Genomic DNA, 22,568 nt, shown 5'->3' on the forward strand with positions numbered 1-22,568 from the left:
GGCTGTCCTCTTCATTGTCATATCCCCAGTACCTAGCCCGGTGCCCACCATGTGTCAGCCCAGCAGCTCCATAAGTAGCTGCCAAATGAAGTCATGAATTATTGTGCTTTCTTAGGCAAGAGAGCGAGGCTGCCAGGAATTGCACCTGACCCAGTGTAGGCATCCTATCTGAAGGAATCAGTCTCCTCACAGAGGCCAAAGGGTTGACACCATTGTCAAAATGCCTGCGTCCCATCCCCAGGGATTTTGATTCAACTGGTCTGGAGTGCTCTGTCTGGAGATTTTATACCTTTGCCAGGTGATCCTAATATGCAGCAAAATTTGGAAACCTCTGCTCCATAGAAGCTAAGCAGTCCTTCTCAATGTATGGTTCCCAGACTGCAGCATCAGCAGCATCTAGAAACTTGTCCCCCAGACCTGCAGACTCAGCACCTCTGGGGATGGGGCCCAACAATCTATGTTTCAGGAAACTCTTCAGGTGATTATGATGCATGAACCTTTCCTGCTCAGTGGGCGTCTGAGTCAGTTCTGGCTCCTATCATCAAGTACTATAGGCTGGGTTTCCAGGTTGCAGACTGCCAGCTTCTTGGATCCTTACATGCTAGAAGGGGTGAGAGAGCTCTCTGGGGTCTTTTCCATTTTTTTTTGTTTGTTTGTTTGTTTGTTTCCTTTTAGCATCACACCTATGTCATGTGGAAGTTCCCAGGCTAGGGGTCAAATCGGAGCTACAGCTGCAGGCCTACACCACAGTCACACCAAATCCTTAACCCACTGAGTGAGGCCAGGCATTGAACCTGCATCCTCATGGACTTTGCGTTAGGTTCTTAACCCCCTGAGCCACAGCAGGAACTCCAGGGGCCTCTTTTATAAGGGCACTAATCGCATTCACGAGGGCTCCAGCCACATGACCTAATTACTTCCCAAAGGTCCACTTCCTAATACCATCACATCAGGGGTTAGGATTGTGACATTTGAATTTAGTGGCAGTGAGGGGGACACAAATTGTGCTATTGTAATGGGTATACAAGTAATAGTTTCATTTGCCAATGGTTTGTTTCAAATTACTCCAGTTACTTCCTGTGTTCTTTCTGGTTATGGCCAAAAAGTGCTAACTTAAAATTGTTTTCTTGCGCATTTCAGCAAACCCAATCATTATGCACCCAGCAACGACATATATGGTGGAGAGACGCCCATTCGACCAATGCTTTCTCAGCCAGCGTATTCTTTCTACCCAGAAGATGAAATTCTCCACTTTTACAAATGGACCTCTCCTCCAGGAGTGATTCGGATTCTGTCTATGCTCGTTATCGTGATGTGCATTGCTATCTTTGCCTGTGTTGCCTCCACGCTTGCCTGGGACCGAGGCTATGGAACCTTAATAGGAGGTGGTATGGGCTACCCTTATGCCGGCAGTGGCTTTGGTGGCTATGGAAGTAGCTATGGCTATGGTTATGGCTACGGTTATGGCTATGGAGGGGGCTATACAGATCCACGAGCAGCAAAGGGATTCTTCCTGGCCATGGCTGCCTTCTGCTTCATTGCTGCATTGGTGATATTTGTGACCAGCGTTATAAGATCTGAAATATCTAGAACAAGAAGGTATTATTTGACTGTGATAATAATGAGTGCTATCCTGGGTGTGATGGTGTTCATTGCCACGATTGTCTACATAATGGGCGTCAACCCAACAGCCCAGGCGTCAGGGTCTCTCTACAGCTCACAAATCTATGCCCTCTGCAACCAGTTTTATACGACTGCGGTGACTGGACTCTACGTGGATCAATATTTATATCACTACTGCGTGGTGGATCCCCAGGAGGTATGGGTGGTTTTCATTTTTTTCCTCCCCTCTCTCCTCGGGTCAGAGGCTAACAGCTTGGGGTGCGTAATTGAGTCACTTTGGGAACATTTAAAAACATGTTGGTGTCAAGGACCCACTTCTATTTAAATCAGAATCTGAGAGAAGGGCTAGGTGTCATTATTAAGGTATAATTGACATACCATCTAATTTATCCATTTAAAGTACAGTTCATTTGTTTTCATTATATTCACAGAGTTATGCAGCCATCACCACAGTTGATCGTAGAATGTTTTCACTACCCCCAGAAGAAACCCCATCCTCTTTAGCAGAGTCACTCTCCATTTCCCCCATCCTCCCAGATCCAGAAACCTAATTCTGTCCTATAGATTTGCCTGTTCTGGTTACCTCATATAAGCAGAATCATACAATACATTTTTTTTTTTGATCGGCTCCTTTCATTTAGCATTAATGTTTTTAAGGTTCATCCACGTAAAGCATATACCAGTACCTCCTTCCTGACCATTGCTGAGTAACATTCCGTTGTGTGAATAGACCACATTTTATTTATTCATCGACTGATGGCCACTGCCACACTGGCTGTTAGGAATAATGCTCTGAACATTTGTGAATACGTTTTTGTGTGAAATGTCTTAACTTCTCTTGAGTTCAGTATATTCCTAGGGGCATAGTTGCTGGGTCTTATAGAGACTCTGTGTTTAACCTTTTGAGGAACTGTCAGTGTTCCCCAAAGAGGTTGCACCGTTGTACCAGAAATGTATGAGGATTCCAGTTTCCATACATCCTCAGCAGCACTGTTTTTGTCTTTTTGATTCTAGCCATGCTGATGGGTGTGAAGTAGTACCTCATTTTGGTTTCGATTTGCCTTGTCTTGATTGCTGGTGATATTTTCTGGTGCTTATTCGCCGTTAGTATATTTTCCTTGGAGAAATGGTTATTCAGGATCTTTTGTCCCTTTTGAAGTTGGGCTATTTGAATTTTTATTATTGAATTGTAAAAGTTTGTATATATCTGGGTCCAACTCCCTTGTGATATGTGAGGTGCAGATATTTTCTCTCCATTTGGTCATTGTCTTTTCACTTTCTGGATGATGATCTTTGCAGAAAAGTTTTGTTGTTGTTGTTTTGTGTTGTTTTGTTTTGTTTTTTGGCCACACCTGTGGCATGTAGAACTTCCCAGGCCAGGGATTGGATCCAAGCTGTAGCTGCAGCAATGCCAGATCCTTAACCCATGCACCACAGCAGGAACTACACGGAAAAGTTTTCAATCTTGATGAGATCTAAATTAATTTTCCGTAGTTTTTTGTGCTTTTGGTGTCATATCTAAAAACACTTTGCCTAATTCAAGGTCACAGAGATTTACTCCTATGTTTTCTTCTGAGGAGAAAGCTCTTAGGTGCACAGTTAACTCTGGGGTACATTTTGAGTTAATTTGGCAAGGAAGGGGTCCAACATTCATCGCGTTTGGATATCCAGTTTTCTTAGTATTATCTGTTAAATGGATTATTTCTCCATTAAGTTATTTTCACATGCCCTTATGAAAAATGAATTGACCATACATGTGTGGATTTATTTCTAGACTCCCAATTTGTTTCCATTAATCTGTATTTCTAACCTTAGGTCAGCACCACACTTCTTGATTGCTGTAGCTTTGTCATAAATTTTGAATTTGGAAAGTGGGGAGTCCTCCAACTTTGTTCATTTTCAAGATTCTTTTGGCTGGATTCTAGGTCCCTTGCATTTTCATGTGAATTTTGGGATCAGCTTGTCAGTTTCTGCAAAAAAGCCACTTAGGATTTTGAAGGATTGCACTGAATTTGTAGATCACTTTCAGGAGAGGAATTGTCATCTTTACAAGTCTGCTGACCCGTGAACATAGGATGACTTTCCATTAACCTAGTCTGTAATTTTTTTCAAAAGTGTTTTATTGTTTTGAGAATGTAAATCAGTATTTTAAAAAGCTGTCAGGTGATTCAGATATACAGGTGGGGTTGAGAACCCTGCCTTCAGTAACCATGAGTCACCCTAATTATATTAAGAATGTTTCTAGGTTACCAATTTTTTTCTTTTCTTTTTTTTTCTCCTTACACTGACTCAGGAATGTTCATTCTTTTCCCAGAATGAGTCATACTTTAGGGGTTAGACTTTCTCCAATAAGTACCATTATTTTGAAGGCTGAAGTGTAGGTTTCAGAGTGGTTGTTGTTGACATTGAGATGTGTCTGTGGTAAATAGGGCTGAGGGTTGGTATTCCTGTCTTAGCATACTGCCATCCCTCTTATTCTTTGAAAAAGGGTATTGCTGTTAGATACTCAGCTGCAAAGAGAGCCTCCTGTTAGCCGTTAGCAAACATCCAGGCCACAGTCCTGCTACCTGCCTCACCTCCGAGTGTCTCCAGGCCAGTGTACCACTCAACACACTTGTCAGACTCTAGGAGAACTGTCAGGGGGAGGGTTTCCTTGTTACAAGCCCCCTTTTAGTAAGTGCTCAAAAGACTCCTAAAACAGAGGAACCTGCCAGACTAAATGAATCATTAGCCTATTTTCTTTAATTCATAGCTTGGTTAGATCATGTCTACATAATTTATAGTAAGGCAGATTCTCTATGGACTGAAATTTACATTCAGTGTAAAAAGATTTGCCAAGTAAGTGTTATGAACAAGACTATAAGCATGATTTGGTGTATAAAGATACTTTTGAGAAGAACATTTTTAAAGCCTTTTTTTTTTGTTTTGTTTGTCTTTTTAGGGCCATATCCATGGCATATGGATGTTCCCAGGCCAGGGGTTGAATTGGAGCTGTAGCCACCAGCCTATACCACAGCCACAGCAACTTGGGATCTGAGCCTCATCTGCAACCTACAGCACAGCTCATGGGAATGCCAGATCCTGAACTCATTGAGCAAGGCCAAGGTCAAACCTGCGTCCTCATGGATCCTAGTCAGATTTGTTTCCACTGAGCCATGGTGGGAACTCCCATGTATTTAAAGCCTTTTAGAAGTACACCAGTGATTGAGTTAATTTATTGGCCATTCTCATCTGTTTATAACAATATGACTCCTTGGTCCTCAGGCCTTGGAAATAGTTTTCTTTAATTCTAAAACAGGGATAATTATAATGCCTAACTTTAAGCATGTTGCAATGATTGAATCTAGGTGTGTGTTGTGTGTGTGTGTTTTGTTAGCCTTAGCCCAAGTGGCAGGGTTTTATATTTCTAAAATGTAACCATTTGTATCAATTTTATATCAGTTACACCCTAGATAGTTAGTAGGATCTAAACTATTTGTAGAGTGTGGGTTGGGATAAAGTAAGCATTTAAAAATCTAAATATGTCAATACCTTTCATTTTTTTATAGGCCATTGCCATTGTACTAGGGTTCATGGTTATTGTGGCTTTTGCCTTAATGATTTTCTTTGCTGTGAAAACTCGAAGCAAGATGTACCACTATGACAAGTCGAATATTTTGTGGGACAAGGAACGTATTTATGACGAGCAGCCCCCCAATGTTGAAGAGTGGGTAAGTATTTTTAAAAAATCAGCGAACATCCAGGTTTTTAAAAATTATGATTATTAACCTCTCAGATTTCTTTCTCTAAACTTGACTTTTAGTGCTTTGTGCAACTTTATTCTTAGAATTATTTTCTGCGTACCTGGCAAAAATTGTGACCTCAGGTTTCCTTTAGAATGTTAAGACGGTGGGATAAGTGGACATGGTTTTACTACAAGGTAAAAGTCAGATTTCCATTTCCAAGAAGTGGATCCGAGTGCTGAAAAGAAATGGCTTCTAAAGGAATCAGAGGGAAAAACTGTGGCCTTTGCCAAACAAAAGCAACTCCTCTCCCCTCCCCTTTTATTTTCCTGCTTATGGTTTAGGAGGGAACCACCATTGCTCAGGGTGCTTGCTGTCTTGAGTCAAGGTTGTTAAGGATGTTTTTGGGGTGGTGGCAGGGCTTTAAACTATTTACATGGAGAACAGCCTGGCAAATCACAGGGACTACTTCTGCCCTACCATTGACTTATGAACTCCTTTAGGGAAGGCAGAGAGCGATTAGAGCAATTTCCTTTTTTGCATCTACTGTTAATTCTACCAGAAGGTGGCTTCCTCAATGATGTGATTTGCTAAAAGAGCACAAGGTCCCTTTCACCAAAAATAGCTCCCAAATGAGTGTTATTGCAACCTCGCTTGTCTTTAAAGGTATTGAAAACAGCCTTAGAAACGGCCGTCACAGGTTTCTTTGAACAGATTGGTCTCTTGCCACGAAGGTTAGTTGAGAATCCTGGGCACTGGTTCCAGGGTGATTTGGTTTTGTCTGGTGGGACTGGAGCTGAGTCGGCCAAGAGTGGGGACTGCTGGTCAGGTCCGGGGAGGGGGAAAATATACAGATCATCTCGAAGGCTCCTAGCTTCCTGTACATCTGCTGTTGAGGCGATCTAGGAATGCAGATGAAATGTTTCTAGGTCAGGCGCTAAACAGTCTTAGGAAAATCAGAAGGTGTGATTCTAACTAACATAACTAACGAGATTCATAACCAACGCGATGGTAGTTCCTGACCTCTCCTTGAAACCTGCTTGAGGTTTTTTTCCTCCTCATTTTGTTCCCCAGTAAAATGTGAAGGTGTTGAGAATGTTTTCTTTCGACCTTTAGCTCCAGGCAAGGCCACCTGTAAAGTGGATGGGACAGTCCGTCTGTTGTGAACTGTGAAGTCAAGGTTTCGCTGAGAGTTTCTGGGTGTGGCAGTTTTCACTGGCTGTTGGATTTGTTTACTCAAGGTTTCGAGACACTACAAAACTGACTCAGAGAGACTAGCACCAGTAACGTTAGTGTCCCAGTGAACTTTGACTTCTCATCTGATTTTACTGTCCTGAGAGTTTAATCACGCTTTGTTTTTTGTTCTTTGGGTTTTTTTTGTTTTTTTTTTTTTTTTGTCTTTTTGCCATTTCTTGGGCCACTCCCGCGGCATATGGAGGTTCCCAGGCTAGGGGTCGAATGAGAGCTATAGCTGCCGACCTACGCCTGAGCCACAGCAACTTGGGATCCAAGCCGCGTTTGCAACCTACACCACAGCTCACGGCAACGCCGGATCCTTAACCCACTGAATGAGGCCAGGGATTGAACCCACGTTCCTAGTTGGATTCGTGAACCACTGAGCCGCGACGGGAACTCCAATCACGTTTTTGATAATTTGACAAAAGATAGACATCGTAACTTCTGGAGGTGATGATGACGATGAAGCTGAAAGGACTTAACTTCTAAAGAGGTATTGTTTTTACAGTGCTTCCTCACCGAATCTCCAGAAATTCAATGGCTAGCCTCTAGGTGGTTTCACATGTACTTCATAGTTTCTCTGGTGTAGTAAGTAAACGTTTTGTCCTAAGAAACTGAAGAATCAGAATTCCCTAGTGGCACAGTGGGATAAGGAACCATTGTTGTCCCTGCTGCCTGCTGTGACTTTGGTCGCTGCTGTGGTGTGGGTTAGATACCTGGCCCTGGAACTTCCGCATGCCACAGGGGCAACCAAAAAAAAAGAAAGAAAGAAAAAGAAACTAAAGAATCACCTATTGTTCCAGCGCACTAGTTTTTCATGCAATAATCACTTCTCTCCCTTCCTTTCCCCTTGTTTCCTCCACTGAAATGCCTACGAAAGGCTAAGCTGTTGGGAGGTGGGTTTAGCCCCTGGTATGGTGCTTTTCCTGCCCTTCTCCTCTCACCTGCCCAGGTTTGCTTTGCTCAGCTCCATCCCACATTCTCATTCTTGCCTCCGTTTCCTTCCATAACCAGCGGCAGAAACTCTTTGTTTGTTTCTCTGCTCCTGGGCGATATACTGCTCGATTGGGTTTCACTCAGATAAGAGAATGTAGCCGCCCAAGTGGAAATGTTTGATGCTGCATCTAAAATGCCAGACAAGATTAGTGATTTTTCTCCCTTTTGGTCATTAGACATTAATATCATAAAAGTAATCTCCACCTGAAATAATGGACAAGAATCTAGAATTAATAACTTGTACTAGGTGAGAATTAAAATTTGAATTCTAATCGTGGAGAACTAACACAAGGTACTCCTCATTCAGCTAATAGTGGCTTGTTTGGGATGGGGAACATCTTACGAAACTCACTAAAGGAGCTCTTCGCTAGTGAATACTTGTTTGCTCCTTCTCTATGGATTAGGGTACGTCTCCATGTTCATTATTAAATCTTACTGCCTTTCTTGGGTTTTTTAAATCTGTAAGATCAGAATTCCTAGTGCAAAGGCACCTCAACTCCTGACACTTCAGATCTAAGCAGGTTTCAGCCCTTTTGTATCCTCTGTGGGAAAACCTGCAACTTTCTGATTTCCTGTCTCTGAATCTCCAGCACAATGGCTTCTCTGCCTTCTTAGGGATTTTTAGGGTTGTTGTTTTCTTTCTCCTCCCTGCTCTGGATATCTTGTACTTTGTAAAATAAACAGGTCGTGTTTGCACACAGTTTGGATGTTAACCTGGCCCTTTGTAGTCAGTCATTCACTTCAGTTTGTACCAACTTGCATTTTAAATGTTTAAAGCCTCTTTTAATTAAATGGTTAGATCTTTATTTTTTCTATTATGTCCTCAAACCCCAGATTAAGTGATACTTTTTCTGAATGCATGGTTATCTTTATCTGACTGGTAAGTAAATAATTTTGAAAATACTGTGAAGGACAAAGAAAATTTTGTCATCCTGAGTTACCTTTTTGGTGTAGGTTCTTTAATACTTTCCCTCTCCTGCTTATTCTAATTCAGAAGAATGATTATAGTCGTTAGTGTAAAATTCTCCCTTTTTAATTAAACATGATTTTATAGGCATTTTGTTACTTCATTAAGTATTCCTCAAACACAGTTTTGATACTGTTAAAAATTTTTATTGAAGTGTAATGTGTATCTATACACACAGAGTAAGGTGCATTAGGTGTGCTAATTTAATTGTGTGATCTGGTAAAATTTTAATGTATATGCCCATTTAGTTTTGTGTTGGTTTTTAATGGCCACACCCATGGCATATGGATTTCCTGGGGCAGGGATTGAATCTGAGCTACAGCTGCAGCAACACTGGATCCTTTAACCCACTGGGCCCAGCCAAGGATCTACAGCTCTGCAGTGACCTAAGCCACTGTAGTCAGATTCTTTTTTTTTTTTTTTTTTTTTGTCTTTTTAGGGCCACACCTGAGGCATATGGAAGTTCCCAGGCTCTAGGGATCAAATCAGACCTGTAGCTGCTGGCCTGCACCACATCCACAGCAACATGGGGTCCGAGTCCCCTCCGCAACCTGTCCCACAGCTCACGGCAATGCCAGATCCTTAACCCACTGAAGGCTAGGGATTGAACCTGCGTCCTCATAGATACTAGTCAGATTTGTTTCCGCTGAGCCATGACAGGAACTCCTGCAGTCAGATTCATTATCTCAACTATCCCAACACACCAGAGCAGGAATGCCTATATGCCCCTTTGTAACCAACACCTAAATCAAGATCTAGAACATGCCAGTGTCCAAGGTTTCTCATGCCTCTTAGTATCCCCTAGGGGGTGTTAACTCCTCTTTCTCCTGTCACATCAGTTAGTTTGCCTGTTCTTACACTTTATATAAATGGAATTAGGTACTCTACTTTTGTGTCCACCTGACATACTGCTGTAACATTTATTCATGTCGTTTTGATACTGTTTTTATTTTTGTATTTGTTGACAAGATAAAATTTTTAATTACTATGTTTTAAAAAGCCCATGGTCAGAATTACAAGTTTTGAAATAACGAGTTTTCAGGGTAGTCTCCCTGCCCTCTTTTTGGTTCCATTTGCCCGTTTCTGTATATCTTTCCCTACCCTCTCCCACACCCGTACATAATCTTCTCAGTTTCTGATTCCTTTCATTGTTTTATTTTGTGATTAAAAAAATGAAAGAGGGAGTTCCCGTCTTGGCTCAGCAGAAACAAATCTGACTAGTATCCCTGGGGACGCAGGTTCGATCCTCGGCCTCACTCAGTAGGCCGGGGATCCAGCGTTGCTGTAAGCTGTGGTGCAGGTCACAGACACGGCTTGCATCCTGTGTGGCTGTGGCTGTGCCTGTGGCCTAGACTGGCATCTACAGCTCCAATTTGACCCCTAGCCTGGCAGCCTCCATATACTTTGGATACAGCCCTGAAGAGACGAAAAGAAAGGGAGGAAGGAAGAAAAATGCTTTTCTGCTTTTTTTTTTTTTAATGCAAAAGCTAGTGTAACTAGGCCATTCTGCCTGTACCTCACCCCTTTTACTTTACAGTGTATCTAGGTGATCTGCCCTTATCACTTCAGAGCTTCTTGGTGGTATAGATGTATCATGGTTTATGTGCTCAGTCTCTCATTGATGAATATGTGTGTTGTTTGATACTACAAACAATTTGTTTCTGCTACGCCACAATAGGAACACCCCAATTTTTTTTTTTTTTTTTTTGCTTTTTTAGGGTGTACCTGCAACATATGGATGTTCCCAGGCTAGGGGTTTAATCAGTGCTACAGCTGCCTGCCTACACCACAGCCACAGCAATGCGGGATTTGAGCCGTGTCTGTGACCTACACCACAGCTCACGGCAGCCCCGGATCCTTAACCCACTGAGCGAGGCCAGGGATCGAACCCGCAACCTCATGGTTCCTAGTTGGATTCGTTAACACTGAGCCACAACAGGAACTCCGAGAAACTCGTTTTTTGCTGTAGCGTGAGGTAAGAGCTAACTTAATCTCATTCCCAAATGGCCAATGAGTCATCCTAAAGTTTTATCTTCTTAAAATTTTTACATTTTTAGTGAAAGTCAAGTCTTTTGGCTATTCTTCCTTTTGCAAACCCATTTTGACCAGAATAATTCTGTAACAAATTAAGTCATTTTCTTACAGTAAGTATATGGTAAGTTCTTTGAAAATGGAGAAAATTGATGTTGAAGGTATCTTTGCTATTATGTAAATGGAAAGCTTTTTTTTTTTTTTTAAACTTCTTTTCTCTAGAAATAGATTAATCCCAGTTCTTGGTTCATGACATTGTCATCTTTGGTCCATTCATAGCCTTCTTGTATTTATTGATCCGGTTCATCCCATCCAAGAATTTGAATGCTAGGTTTGAGTTACATTACCCCATGTGTTTTTTACTTTCCCATCCATCTGCTTCTACCTCCTCCCAGAAGTGACCTGTCTGCACAGTGCCTTCCCCACATCAATTAGAAAAGGCCATGATCGCAGTAGAAATGAATCCGACTAGGAACCATGAGGTTGTGGGTTCGATCCCTGGCCTCGCTCAGTGGGTTAAGGATCCGGCGTTGCCATGAGCTGTGGTGTAGGTCCCAGACGCGGCTCGGATCTGGTGTTGCTGTGGCTGTGGCATAGGCTAGCAGCTGTGGATCTGATTCGACCCCTAGCCTTGGAACCTCCATGTGCCGTGGGTGTGGGCCTAAAAAGACAAAAGCCACGCCCCCCCAAAAATGGAAAAGGCCACGATGTGTTCCTTCCCTTTTGCTTCATCTCGATTGCATGACTGAGTGCTCTTCAGTGTGGGAATGGAACCCATGGTTCCATTGTGATCAGATGTTCTTCTTACGCTGAGCGGACCTCCTCACCCTTGCTCTGAGCAATGTTACTACACACGGGCCAGAAAACCAGGCTCTATAGGGTTTGTGCACTGCTCTGTTGGAGACCCTTCACTTGTAGGTTCAATCTCAGATGAACAGCCTTGTAGGCCTGGTAGTCTCCCCTTTCTTCCACTCTCTCTGTGCAGTGCTGACTGTTTTACTTCTAATAGAAGCAGGAGGTGGACTACCAGAGTTTGAATTCTAGCTATGCTGCTGTTGCTGTGACTTGAGGCAGATGAGTTCTGTTTTTTTTATGTATGTCAGAAAAGTCTGGTTTGGAGAGGTTGCCTATTAGAGGGACCATAGTACTGTACTCTGAAGCCCTGGGTTTGAGCCCTGATTCCAGCACTCTTGGGTAAACAAATCAACCCTTCTGAACCTCAGTTTCCTTCTCTATAAAATGGGCTAAATTATTTGGTCTGCCTCTCGAGACTTATGTGAAATGCATATGAGAAAATGAAGAAAACCAGTAAAAGTATGGCTGTCTCCTTTACAGGGATATTGAAAGGTAAACAGCTGTGCAGAAAAGAATTTTGATGTTGCATGAATCCTAGGGTTACTGTTAATAAAAACAGAACTTAAGTTAGCATAGGTAAAAAGAGGCATTTAAGAGTTTTCATTGTGTTGGAGTTCCCATCCTGGCTCAGCAGAAAACAAATCTGACGAGCATCCACAAGGATGCAGGTTTGATCCCTGGCCTTTCTCAGTGGGTTAAGGATCCGGCATTGCTGTGAGCTGTGGTGTAGGTTGCAGATGTGGCTTGTATCTGGCACGGCTGTGGCTGTGGTGTAGGCTAGCAGTTATAGCTCCTATTTGACCCCTGGCCTGGGAACCTCCATATGCCACAGATGTGGCCCTTAAAAAAAAAGGACTTCCCATTGTAGCTCAACAGTTAAGAACCTGACTAGTATCCATGAGGATGCAGGTTCAATCCTTGGCCTTGCTCTGTGGGTTAAGGATCCAGCATTGCCATGAGCTGTAGCGTATGTCTCAGATGCAGCTCAGATCTGGTGTTCCCATGACTGTGGCATAGGCCAGCAGCTGCAGCTGCTATTCAACCCCTAGCCTGGGAACTTCTATAAGCTGCACATGTGGCCCTAAAAAGATAAAAAAAAGAAAAAAGTGTACTATATCTGCAAGCTTTTGGGTGATGATTTATGAAATCCTAGAGGGAGTCTAAACAACTTAGCCACAGAGGCAGGGATGTGGCTGTGTATCAGGAACCCCTAGAATCAGGAGTTAAAGACCCTCGGGATCTGCTTCCTCATCTTGACTGTCTGCCCAGGGAGGCTTCATTTTCTTATTGAGAAGTTGAGCAGGGAGCTGCCGCTAAGAGCTTTTGAGTTTTTCATATTAGTGCTTCATCAAAGACTGGGCTGGGTTAAGGGGTTCTGAAGAGTAAGCAGGCTTGGGTCAGGTGGCCATCCTCACACTAACTGGCTGTGCCCAGGGGCAGGGCACTCTCACATAACCTGGGGTGTGGCAGTTCCCACAGTGACTAATGGAATGGAGAGATAGTTTCTAGAGAAACGCTGCTCTGTAGATAATACACACTACCTGAATATGCACTCCATGAATTAATTGTAATTGCCCTTTTGTTTTTTATGTCTGTGTTCATCTGATCAAGTTTCAATGGAGAGAGTGCAGTTTGAATAGCTTAGGATGAGTTTCAGATTAGCTTTGAATGCGCCTGTATCACCCCAGTGTCCCCCCACTATTCTGCTGGCTCCAGTCCCCTCCAGCACTCCGCTGGCTCCTGTCCCACCCAGTGCTCCCCAGTATTCTGCTGGCTTCCCCTGCGAGGTTGTCTTGCTGCTCAGATCCTTTTCTTCCTCTTTGAACTTGGCCTCACACAAGGACAGGAGACTTTTGTCCGAGGACCTGTGTCTGGCCAGCACACAGAGAATGCTGGCAGTGGGACTGTTCAGCTATGGGTGCTGGAGCTGCGTTGGGAGGGGCTGATATTCTCGGTACATGAGTATTTCATGTTCATCTGCATTTTCAGAAGGTCCTAAATATAAATATCAAGACATAAATCTTCATTTTCTCTAGAGTAAATACTTAGAACTGGGGTCTGGCTTTGGACAGCCACACACCCACAGTAAATATTAAAGAGCTGATTGTAAAGTGGGTGTACTTAAGATTAGTGTTTGTTGATACCTGTGGTATTCTGGTGAAATGGTAACTGGAAGTTTAGAATTCTGGTTTCAGATGCTCCTGTGAATAACTTCTGGTTTGGCTTTGGTAAGTAAAACAAAACAGAGTCTGAGAATGGTCTGGGACCTTCAGGTGATCCCCTCTGGTCTGTCTCCGTGAATTTGCACAAAGGAAGCTGAAGACCTGCACGGTGGACTCCCTGATAAATGGTGGCTTGTTGGTGGTGACTCCACGAATGGGGGCTAGCAGTTTGCAGCTTGCCTTCTCAGTGCTCTTTTCAGTGTAGTACGTTGGGCTGATCTGGGGTTGAGCTTCAGGGCTTCATTTTGGCAACAAAGTTAAGAAAAAGTCACAGTTAAAGGTAGGCACCATTATTTCCCAAGTTGCCATTATAGACTAGCCACTCTATACATAATTCCTCTTACCGTAACGGCAGTTTACTATGTGGGTACTCTTCTTTCTTTTTATTTTTTTTCTTTTTAGGGCTACACATGCGACACATGAAAGTTGCCAGGCTAGGGGTCAAATCGGAGGTGCAGCTGCCAGCCTATACCACAGCCACAGCAATGCCAGATATGAGCCGTGTCTTCGACCTACGCTGTAGCTCAAGGCAACCCACTGAGCGAGACCGGGGATTGAACCCACATCCTCGTGGTTACTAGTGGGGTAGTTTTGCTGCTGCTGAGTCACAATGAGAACTCAGACAGTGTGGGTACTCTTCTTACAGAAGGGGACGCTGAGATTGGCAGAGGGCTTCAGCAGTTTATTTCAAGCCTAATGTACTCATCCAACAGGATGAGGATTACACTGGCCTTTATAACTTAATGTTTTTGGGGTGTTTTTTTCCCCCTCTGAGATCCTCTGAGCCTCAGGTTTTTTTGTCAATAGAATTGGGGGAAATAGTACATCGTTAATAAAACTAACAGATTAAAATGAGGTAATATATGCATAAAGTGTCTATCTCCACCACACGTCAGCATGCCAGTTTTCAGCGAGTATTTTCTGCCTGTCTCCTAATTTGCACCTTTTCTTGTTCTGTTACATGATTTATGTCAGAAGCAAGAATAGACTAATTTTGGAAAGAACATGCCTTCAGTTATTTCTCCATTGTTACCAAGTAGTAAATGCAGGTTATTAAACAAGATTCTTTTTTTTTTTTTTTTGCTTTAAGTTAGGGACACACCCATGGCATATGGAGGTTCCCAGGCTAGGGGCCAAATCAGAGTGGCAGCTGTCAGCCTATTCCACTGCCACAGCAACACCAGATCCAAGCCATGTCTGCGAGTTCACAGCAACACCAGATCCTCAACCCACTGATCCAGGCCAGGGATCGAAGCGTGTCCTCATGGATACTAGTCAGGTTCGTAACCCGCTGAGCCACAATGGGAATTCCCCAAGATTCTTTTTTTTAAGTAGGAAATACTTAGATCTAAAAGCTAAGTGTGTTATTTAGGTGGCCTTATTTCTAGAAGTTTCTAGGGCTTTGACATTGTGATGCAGCCTTGTTACGGCTTTGTTTCCAGCATTTATCTCTCAAGGGGCAGGGTCCTACACTCTGTCCTTTGTGGTGTACCTCGGGTAGCTTTTAGTTTCCTTGACCTCTGGCTCTTCATTTAATAGGTTCCTCATGTGTAAATGGGGAAAATAAAAGTTCCATCTATAAAATATGCTATCCTGTAACAATTTTAGGGCTTTGGTCAGGGCTAGCATGCAATTTACGAACACTCAGTCAATTTCAGCTAGAGTAATAATTGTTAGTATTCTCAGTGTTGGCCTTTTATAAGGGAGCTGGGGTAAGAGTACCCACAGTACAAAAACATCGAAGGTTCATTGCTGTTGTTAAACTGTTCATCTTCCTCTTACTTGTAAGCTGGCTATGAGAGAAGAACAAATGTTTCTCGGCAGGGTGTAGGCAGGTGCTGCGTATCTTGCACACAGGACGGGGGAAGCAGGTGCAGGTGGGGCAGGTGACTGGGACAGGGCCGTGGCGGTGATCAGCATTAGACAGCTAAGGAAACTTGAAGAGCTTTTTTTATTTTCAACCAGGAAGTCCAAACGTTCTTTAATGTAAAAGCAGTTCTGTGGGCTGCTGACTATTCGTGTTCTGGGCTCTCACCTTGGAAAGGGTTTCACTCTTACCTGTGGCTTCACGTGGGGGAAAATGCAACTAGCTAGAGTGGAAGTGCCCCATCCGTGAACAGACTTTCAGAACCCAGCAGCATGGAGGATGGAGGACCCGTGTGTCCAGGGCATCCTGGGGAGCTGGTGTAGAGAGTAGAAGTGGAAGGTGAGGGAGGATGTGTGCTAGAGCTGGGGGCCGTCTTTGTGGCTCTGAAAGCAGGGGTTCTTAGATCTCCAGCACTAAATAGAGTCAGTTCTAACTGTAGGTATAATGGCCAATACAGGGCCGTTGTCTGTAACATGGAGGAAAACTGCCTTCCATCAGTGGTTCTCAGACCTTCGCAAGCATCAGAACCACTTGGAGGGCTGGTTAAAACAGCTTGCTGGGCCCACCTCACACATTTCTCATTCAGTGGCTCTGGAATGGGGGCTGAGAACTTGCATTTCTGAGTTCCCAGAGTTCCCAGCTAATATTGATACTGCTGCTCTGGGGACCACACTTGGAGAACCACCGTTCCATTGAGCCAGGCTGCAGCCCTAACATTGCACGCCCAGCAAGATTCGAGTTCAGGTATACACATGGCCTCATGCAGGCATGGCATGCTTAAAAACTGCTAAGGTTGTACAGAGTCCTGCAGTGACCCGAAGGGGATTTGGAACCCTAGGTGGTGGGTGACTGGCCCTGGACTCAGGACTGAGGCGTTCCATGCCTGTGGCACACCTCGTGGGGAGGCTGGAATAAGTAAGATACTCTCATGTGAACATCCAGCTGCACCAGGGTTTCTCTCTCTAGAACAGTGGGATCTCTCCGAGAGTAAGGTTCCCCCCCCCCCGACCCCTCCCAAAGTGCTAATAATTCACTGACTCTTAGGAGTGTCAGAATTCGTCTTTGCTGGTATATGTTAGTACTTTCCTGCGGGCAGCATGAGTTTGGACATTGTGTTTGTGAAATCTAAATCCCCAGAGCCATCCCATCAACATAAACTAATCAGACTTGCCCAAGCCTGGTCCGTGATCTCTTCGTTTGTGGAATTAGGACATTTGGAGCATCTGTCTTTAAGCCACCAAGGGTGGAAAAAAGTCCGAGGCACCTTTGCAGAGGCAGTTTCGAAGCTCTTGTTGGGGGAGCACCTGTGAGTGTAAAATACCAGAAAACGGGAAAAACAAGTTAGACCACTTCGTGTTCTGCAAACTTGTAGTGCAAGAGTGCAGGCAGGGCCAGGAAAGTGGACCTCAGGTTGTAAAACTGGAGATGGTACTTTGAGATTAAGGCCTCCTCCCTCTGTTGGCTGATGTATTTCTCTGCTTCAATTACCCAGCAGGAAAAGCCCTTCTGCTTCCCCCGTGAGGGTGGTGCTTCTACACCTGGCAACTGAAACACACATTCATAGTAGTTTTGTGTCCAAAGCTGCTCTTGGAACATTAGTGCAGGTGGCAAGTAAAGCTCTTCAGAATGGACTCAGGGCGTATCTCATTCGGGTGTGGTGAGGAGCGAGGGCAATGACAGGGGTTCCTTTTTGTCACAGGGACTCATCAGTGCCCAGACCAGATGGGTACCTCAAGCCATATTGGAATTGCTGAGATATCAGGGTGTTATGTCAGAAACAGCTGGGTCTGGGAATCCAGTGAAGCAGGGTTTTCATCTCTCCTCCACCAGATGGCCTTCTGTGTGACCTTGAGTAAATTCATTGAACTTTTTTTTTTTTTTTTTTGTCTTTTTGTTTTTTCTAGGGCTGCCCCTGGGGCATATGGAGATTTCCAGGCTAGGGGTCTAATCGGATCTGTAGCCACCGGCCTACACTAGAGCCACAGCAGCTCAGGATCCGAACCAAGTCTGCGACCTACGCCACAGCCCACAGCAACGCCGGATCCTTAACCCACTGAGCAAGGGCAGGGATGGAACCCTCAACCTCATGGTTCCTAGTCAGATTCGTTAACCTCTGCGCCACAACGGGAACTCCCATTGAACTTTAGAGGCTCAATTTCATTATCCGAATATGGAGATAGTCATATCTCATCAGACACTGGTGAGGAACAATCAGGGTCAAGTCTTGCCTGGTACATGATAGACATTCCACAGAACTTTGCTCTCATTCTTACAGATAGATGACTTGTGATTTTTTTTTTTTTTTAAGTCTTTTTAGGGCTGTACTTGCAGCATATGAAAGTTCCCAGGCTAGGAGGTCCAATCGGACCTGTAGATGCCAGCCTACACCACAGCCACAGCCTTGCCAGATCCGAGCTTCTTCCGCCACCTACACCACAGCTCACGGAAACGCCGGATCTTTAACCCACTGAGCGAGGCCAGGGGTCAAACCAATCCTCATGGATACTAATTTGTTACCGCGGAGTTGTGATGGGAACTCTGAGGTGGATGGCTTTTTTTTTTTTTTGTCTTTTTGCCTTTTCTAGGGCCGCTCTTGCGGCATATGGAGGTTCCCAGGCTAGGGGTCTAATCGGAGCTGTAGCCGCCGGCCTATGCCAGAGCCACAGCAACACGGGATCCCAGCCATGTGTGCAACCTACACCACAGCTCACGGCAACGCCAGATCCTTAACCCACTGAGCAAGGCCAGGGATGGAACCCGCAACCTCATGGTTCCTAGTCGGATTCGTTAACCACTGTGCCATGATGGGAACTCTGAGGTGGATGACTCTTGTCAAACTGCTGCATTCACTGGATACAGGTCTAGTCAGACTCTTCCTGTACTGTGTGAGCTATGAATGAAGACAAGACGAAGAGCGACACAGGGCCTAGCTGCCCTTGCTCCTTTTTGCTTATGGTGATTCTAGATGACTCGTGTGGAGAGAAGTGTTTTTCCCAAACTCTGTTCGGGAGAAGTGACCTGAAAGATTCTTGACCTTTTTTATTCCATCTCTGACTTCAGGGAGTGAGTCAGTCGCACGATACGCCTCATTGTGCAACTCCATCCTGGTCCCAGGGGTGGATGGCTCAGTGCCGACAGGTGTTGGGAGGAGCAGGTGTTGGGAGGAGCGCTGATCCCAGCCGCCCTCTTTGTTTTCCTCCTGGCGCCCCACGGGGGTGTAGGATGTTTTCATTCATTCTCCAGGCTGTGTTAGATGTTACCAGTTACAGAGATGTTTTTTTCACAAGTGACATGACCAGAACACTTTTCATGAGTATCGTTAAATTCTGTAACTACCTGTTATGAAGAACTTTGAAATTGTTTCACTTGAATTTATTTTGAGGTTTCAGAAATACTTTAATTCTTTCTTGATTGGAATACACATCTTAGTAAAACTTTCCTATCACCTTAAATGAATAATTCCTATTTTTAAATATATATGGTCTCTGCGAGTGCTTGTCCTTTTTGCACTTAGTCTCAAGAGTGAGCCTAGTCGTTCTTTGGTTGGTGAGGCGTACTCTTTTCCTCCTCAGCCTGTCCGTCTGTCTTCTGCTGTCTTACCTTTCCCTGTCACAAAGTCTCTCTGTGGAGTCGGTGTGCCCCTGGGGCCGAGGGCTCCTCAGGCAGATCCCAGTTCAGAGCAGCCGGCTGGACACTGCCCTGGGGATTTCTGTGGCCTGCGGGTCCCTCCTCCCTCGTTGTATGGCCCCCCCATCCCCCCTGCTCCCCCACCTCCACACCCCCGCCCCCGTCACTGGAGGGCCTGGGAGACCCAGGCTCCTCTTAGTTTCACACCAGCAATTCCAGCATTTGGCTTCTGAATGTTTCTCGCAAACTTCTTTCCCTTCAGTACTCAGTAGAAGACATATCTTCCTGAATTTATGTTTTCACTCTCCTTCCTTTTACCCCTCATTTCTTAGAGTGATTCTCAAATTACTTGAGGAAAACCCTTCACCTTTTGCTGTTTAGAATTAAACCCAATTTTTCTCAGATTCTAAACATTTAAATTTTTACTGCAGTTATTAAAATGGCAAGGTTGTTTTTGTCTGTAGCTACATCATCAGGCATTGTGGGCTGGCTTGAGCTCCTAGCAATAATAACAGTGAAGCTCAGAAATCCCTTTTCTCATTGTTGGAAACACAGGCTGAGGACTTGTGTAAATTACTAATATTGGGCGTTCCCTTGTGGAGCAGCAAGTTAGGATCTGGTGTTGTCACTGCGGTGGTTTGGGTTGCCGGCTGTGGCGCGGGTTTGAACCTTGGCCCGGGAACTTGTACCTGCCTGGGGTGCAGCTAAAAAAAAAAAAACTGTTGGGAGTTCCTGTTGTGGCGCAGTGGTTAACGAATCCGACTAGGAACCATGAGGTTGCGGGTTCGGTCCCTGCCCTTGCTCAGTGGGTTAACGATCCGGCGTTGCCGTGAGCTGTGGTGTAGGTTGCAGATGCGGCTCGGATCCCGCGTTGCTGTGGCTCTGGCGTAGGCCGGTGGCTACAGCTCCGATTCAACCCCTAGCCTGGGAACCTCCATATGCCGCGGGAGCGGCCCAAGAAATAGCAACAACAACAACAACGACAAAAAGACCAAAAAAAAAAAAAAAAAAAAAATTGTTAATACTGATACCTCTGCACTGGGGCCTCCCCTCTTCCTCCCGCTGTATTTTGTTGTGAGCCACACGGGAAGTCCCCTCCCACTGTATTTTGAAAGCAGCAGGTTTATACTCATTTTGCATTAGCGCTATAAGAAAAAGTGTTCCTTTAGTTTCTTTTGGGAAAAGTGTAGTATATAAAGGAAAAAAATGACCTTTAGCAAGTACATGTAAATATATTTTGCCTCAGCCTCCCTTCAACTCTTTTTGAGGACCGAGGCTGCTGCTCACTTATTTGAGTCTGGCTGGGCATCTTTTTCAAAACTATGCAACACATCACACATTTGCATATCATCCTTGTGCAAGGGCCATGCTAATAATTAATCATTATTGTTCTGATTAGTATGTGTTCTGCCAGAGTGAGCACTACCTTGGACTTTTTTGTGCACGTGCATGTAAAAGGCTTCAGTAACGAAAGACCTGTGCTGAAGGATGAAGTCAGTGGTTAGGCGCATCCAGATCTGTTGAGAAAGGTCAGCTCAGAGCAGCAGCAGCTCATCCGATAAGGCAGCTGGATACACACAGTGTAGAAGGTGAACGGTAATAAACGAGGTAACCTTTATGCAGCAAACTCTGAGCTCCTGCTTTGAGCCAGATTCTTTGCCAGGCTTTGGGCTCTGGAGACCCAGAGGGGAAGGAAGGCAGGAGGCTGCCCAGGGCGAGGCAGTGGACTGGAGCCGAGGCTTTCAAGGGTTTAAATTCCATGTTACCCTTTACCAGGTGTAGGTCCTTGGGAGTGTTGTCCAGCACGCTGAGCCCTCACCTCCTCATTTCTAAGAAGGGAATGCTAGGATTCACCCCTGAGGTTGTGCCTACCCAGGGATCTCTGGGTTCAGCATGTGGCACGTTGTAAGCAGGCAGACAGCAGTGGTTCTTAGCAGAGTCCACTGCCTACTGAGGTTAGAGGTGTGGGGGCAGCATCACGCTGTGTGGGAGCAGTCTGTCCGCAGGTGGAACATGCTCAGGTGGGAGGTTTGTGTGCACAGGTGCTGGCGAGACGGAGGACAGGGAGGTGCCTCACCTGGCAGGGACATGTATGGAAGGCCCCCGGGAGGTGGTGACCCCACCACTACTGGCTAGTGAGCCAGGACTTGAAGTCCAATGAAGGATTAGCTGGCAAAGAGAGGGGGAAGAACATTTTTGTAAGGTTTTACTTTCCGGTTTGCCAGGCTCAGTAGGAACCTGTGAGCTCTGCACCGGATGCTACATTTGCAAAGGGGAACCAAAGTTGGAGAAATGTTAAATGCATTTTTCAGAAAAGGAGGTTTTGTAAAACCTGAAGTCTCCAGAATAAAAACAGGCCTTTGGAGTGGCGGGGCATTTGCCTGTGAAGCTTGGTGGTGGTGTCAAGTCCTCAGAAAGGCAGTGGGCACCGAGAATGGTTCCCACCCAGCCCCCTGTGGTGGGATCTGAGCACACTCCCTGGCAACCCACCCACTGGTTCCCCAATGGCTGCCAAACTCCACTTTCAGAAGGAAATGATTCCATTCCTCCTGACTCACGGGAATATTAAACAATCCAGAATAAATACCTCTATGTACTTCCAGGGCTGGATAAATAAATACCTTTTGGTATGTGATAGTGCAGTGATAGGAAAGGAGCAGGACAAGTTTAAATGCTGCACTTGACCGAAAACCAGATGTAAAATGTGTGTGGCAGGGAAACAGACGAAGTCGATCCTGAATCTAATTGCAAAGAGTTCTAATAGCAAACTAATCCAATTAGAAGTCTGCTGTCAACTTCAACTACTTCTAAAAAGTCTTTGTTTAGATCCAGTGCTTTAATTACAGAATCCAGTACCTTCTGAATTTTTAACTATGTTCCTAAAAGCCCTGTGCTGTATTTTTAACTGTATGTTCATACACCCTGTGCTCAAATACCTTGTCCTCTTATTTAATTGTCAAAACAACTTCATGAAGCAGGACGCTTTTGAGCCACACTCCTCGTGGTGTGTGCAAGTTCCTGGCCATATATCGAATTCCTCATTTCTTACAGATGAAGACTGAGGCTTTCTGGAACTCATAGTTGGCAGATCTGGAGTGAGCCCAAGCTAAAGCAGTTCCACCCTCCCCATTTTTGAAAAGTCGCTGTTTTTCACAAATAATTTCTGGAGTTATTTTACGTTTTCCCCCCACACCATATTTGTATTTTTTTACTTGAAAACAATTCAGCGACTTGTCTGGGCTTAGCAGTTATTTTTTATAGTAGAATAATATGTAATAAGGTAAAGGTTTATAGATGAAATTTAAAGAGTGTTGGCTGTACTGTATGAAATCTAACAGATAGTGTCAGGTATCTAATAGGCTATGCTTATTATATATAAATTTTTCTCCCAAAGATTCTCTGGGAAACGCTTCATGATAACA

The 22,568-nt window shown here is 44.6% G+C and overlaps 1 protein-coding gene and 1 non-coding gene across 8 annotated transcripts in view; one reads left to right on the plus strand and one right to left on the minus strand.

Moving 5' to 3' along the window:
* OCLN (occludin) overlaps positions 1–22,568 on the plus strand; it is a 52,266-nt gene that overhangs the window by 12,273 nt on the left and 17,425 nt on the right. For all 7 annotated transcript variants that reach the window (XM_005672522.4, XM_005672521.4, XM_005672524.4 and 4 more), the window contains 2 exon segments: positions 1,141–1,819; positions 5,172–5,333. In XM_005672522.4, the coding sequence (XP_005672579.1) occupies positions 1,141–1,819; positions 5,172–5,333 (841 nt within the window).
* On the minus strand, positions 20,463–20,569 carry LOC146395596 (U6 spliceosomal RNA). The gene has a single exon (XR_014831677.1). It is a non-coding gene; the product is annotated as a U6 spliceosomal RNA (small nuclear RNA).

Source organism: Sus scrofa, chromosome 16 (genome assembly GCF_054392235.1).
Source record: "Sus scrofa isolate SSC_HxYL_T2T_F1_AM1 chromosome 16, Sscrofa_HxYL_maternal_Yorkshire_Landrace_v2.0, whole genome shotgun sequence".
NCBI classification, from domain to species: Eukaryota; Metazoa; Chordata; class Mammalia; order Artiodactyla; family Suidae; genus Sus; species Sus scrofa.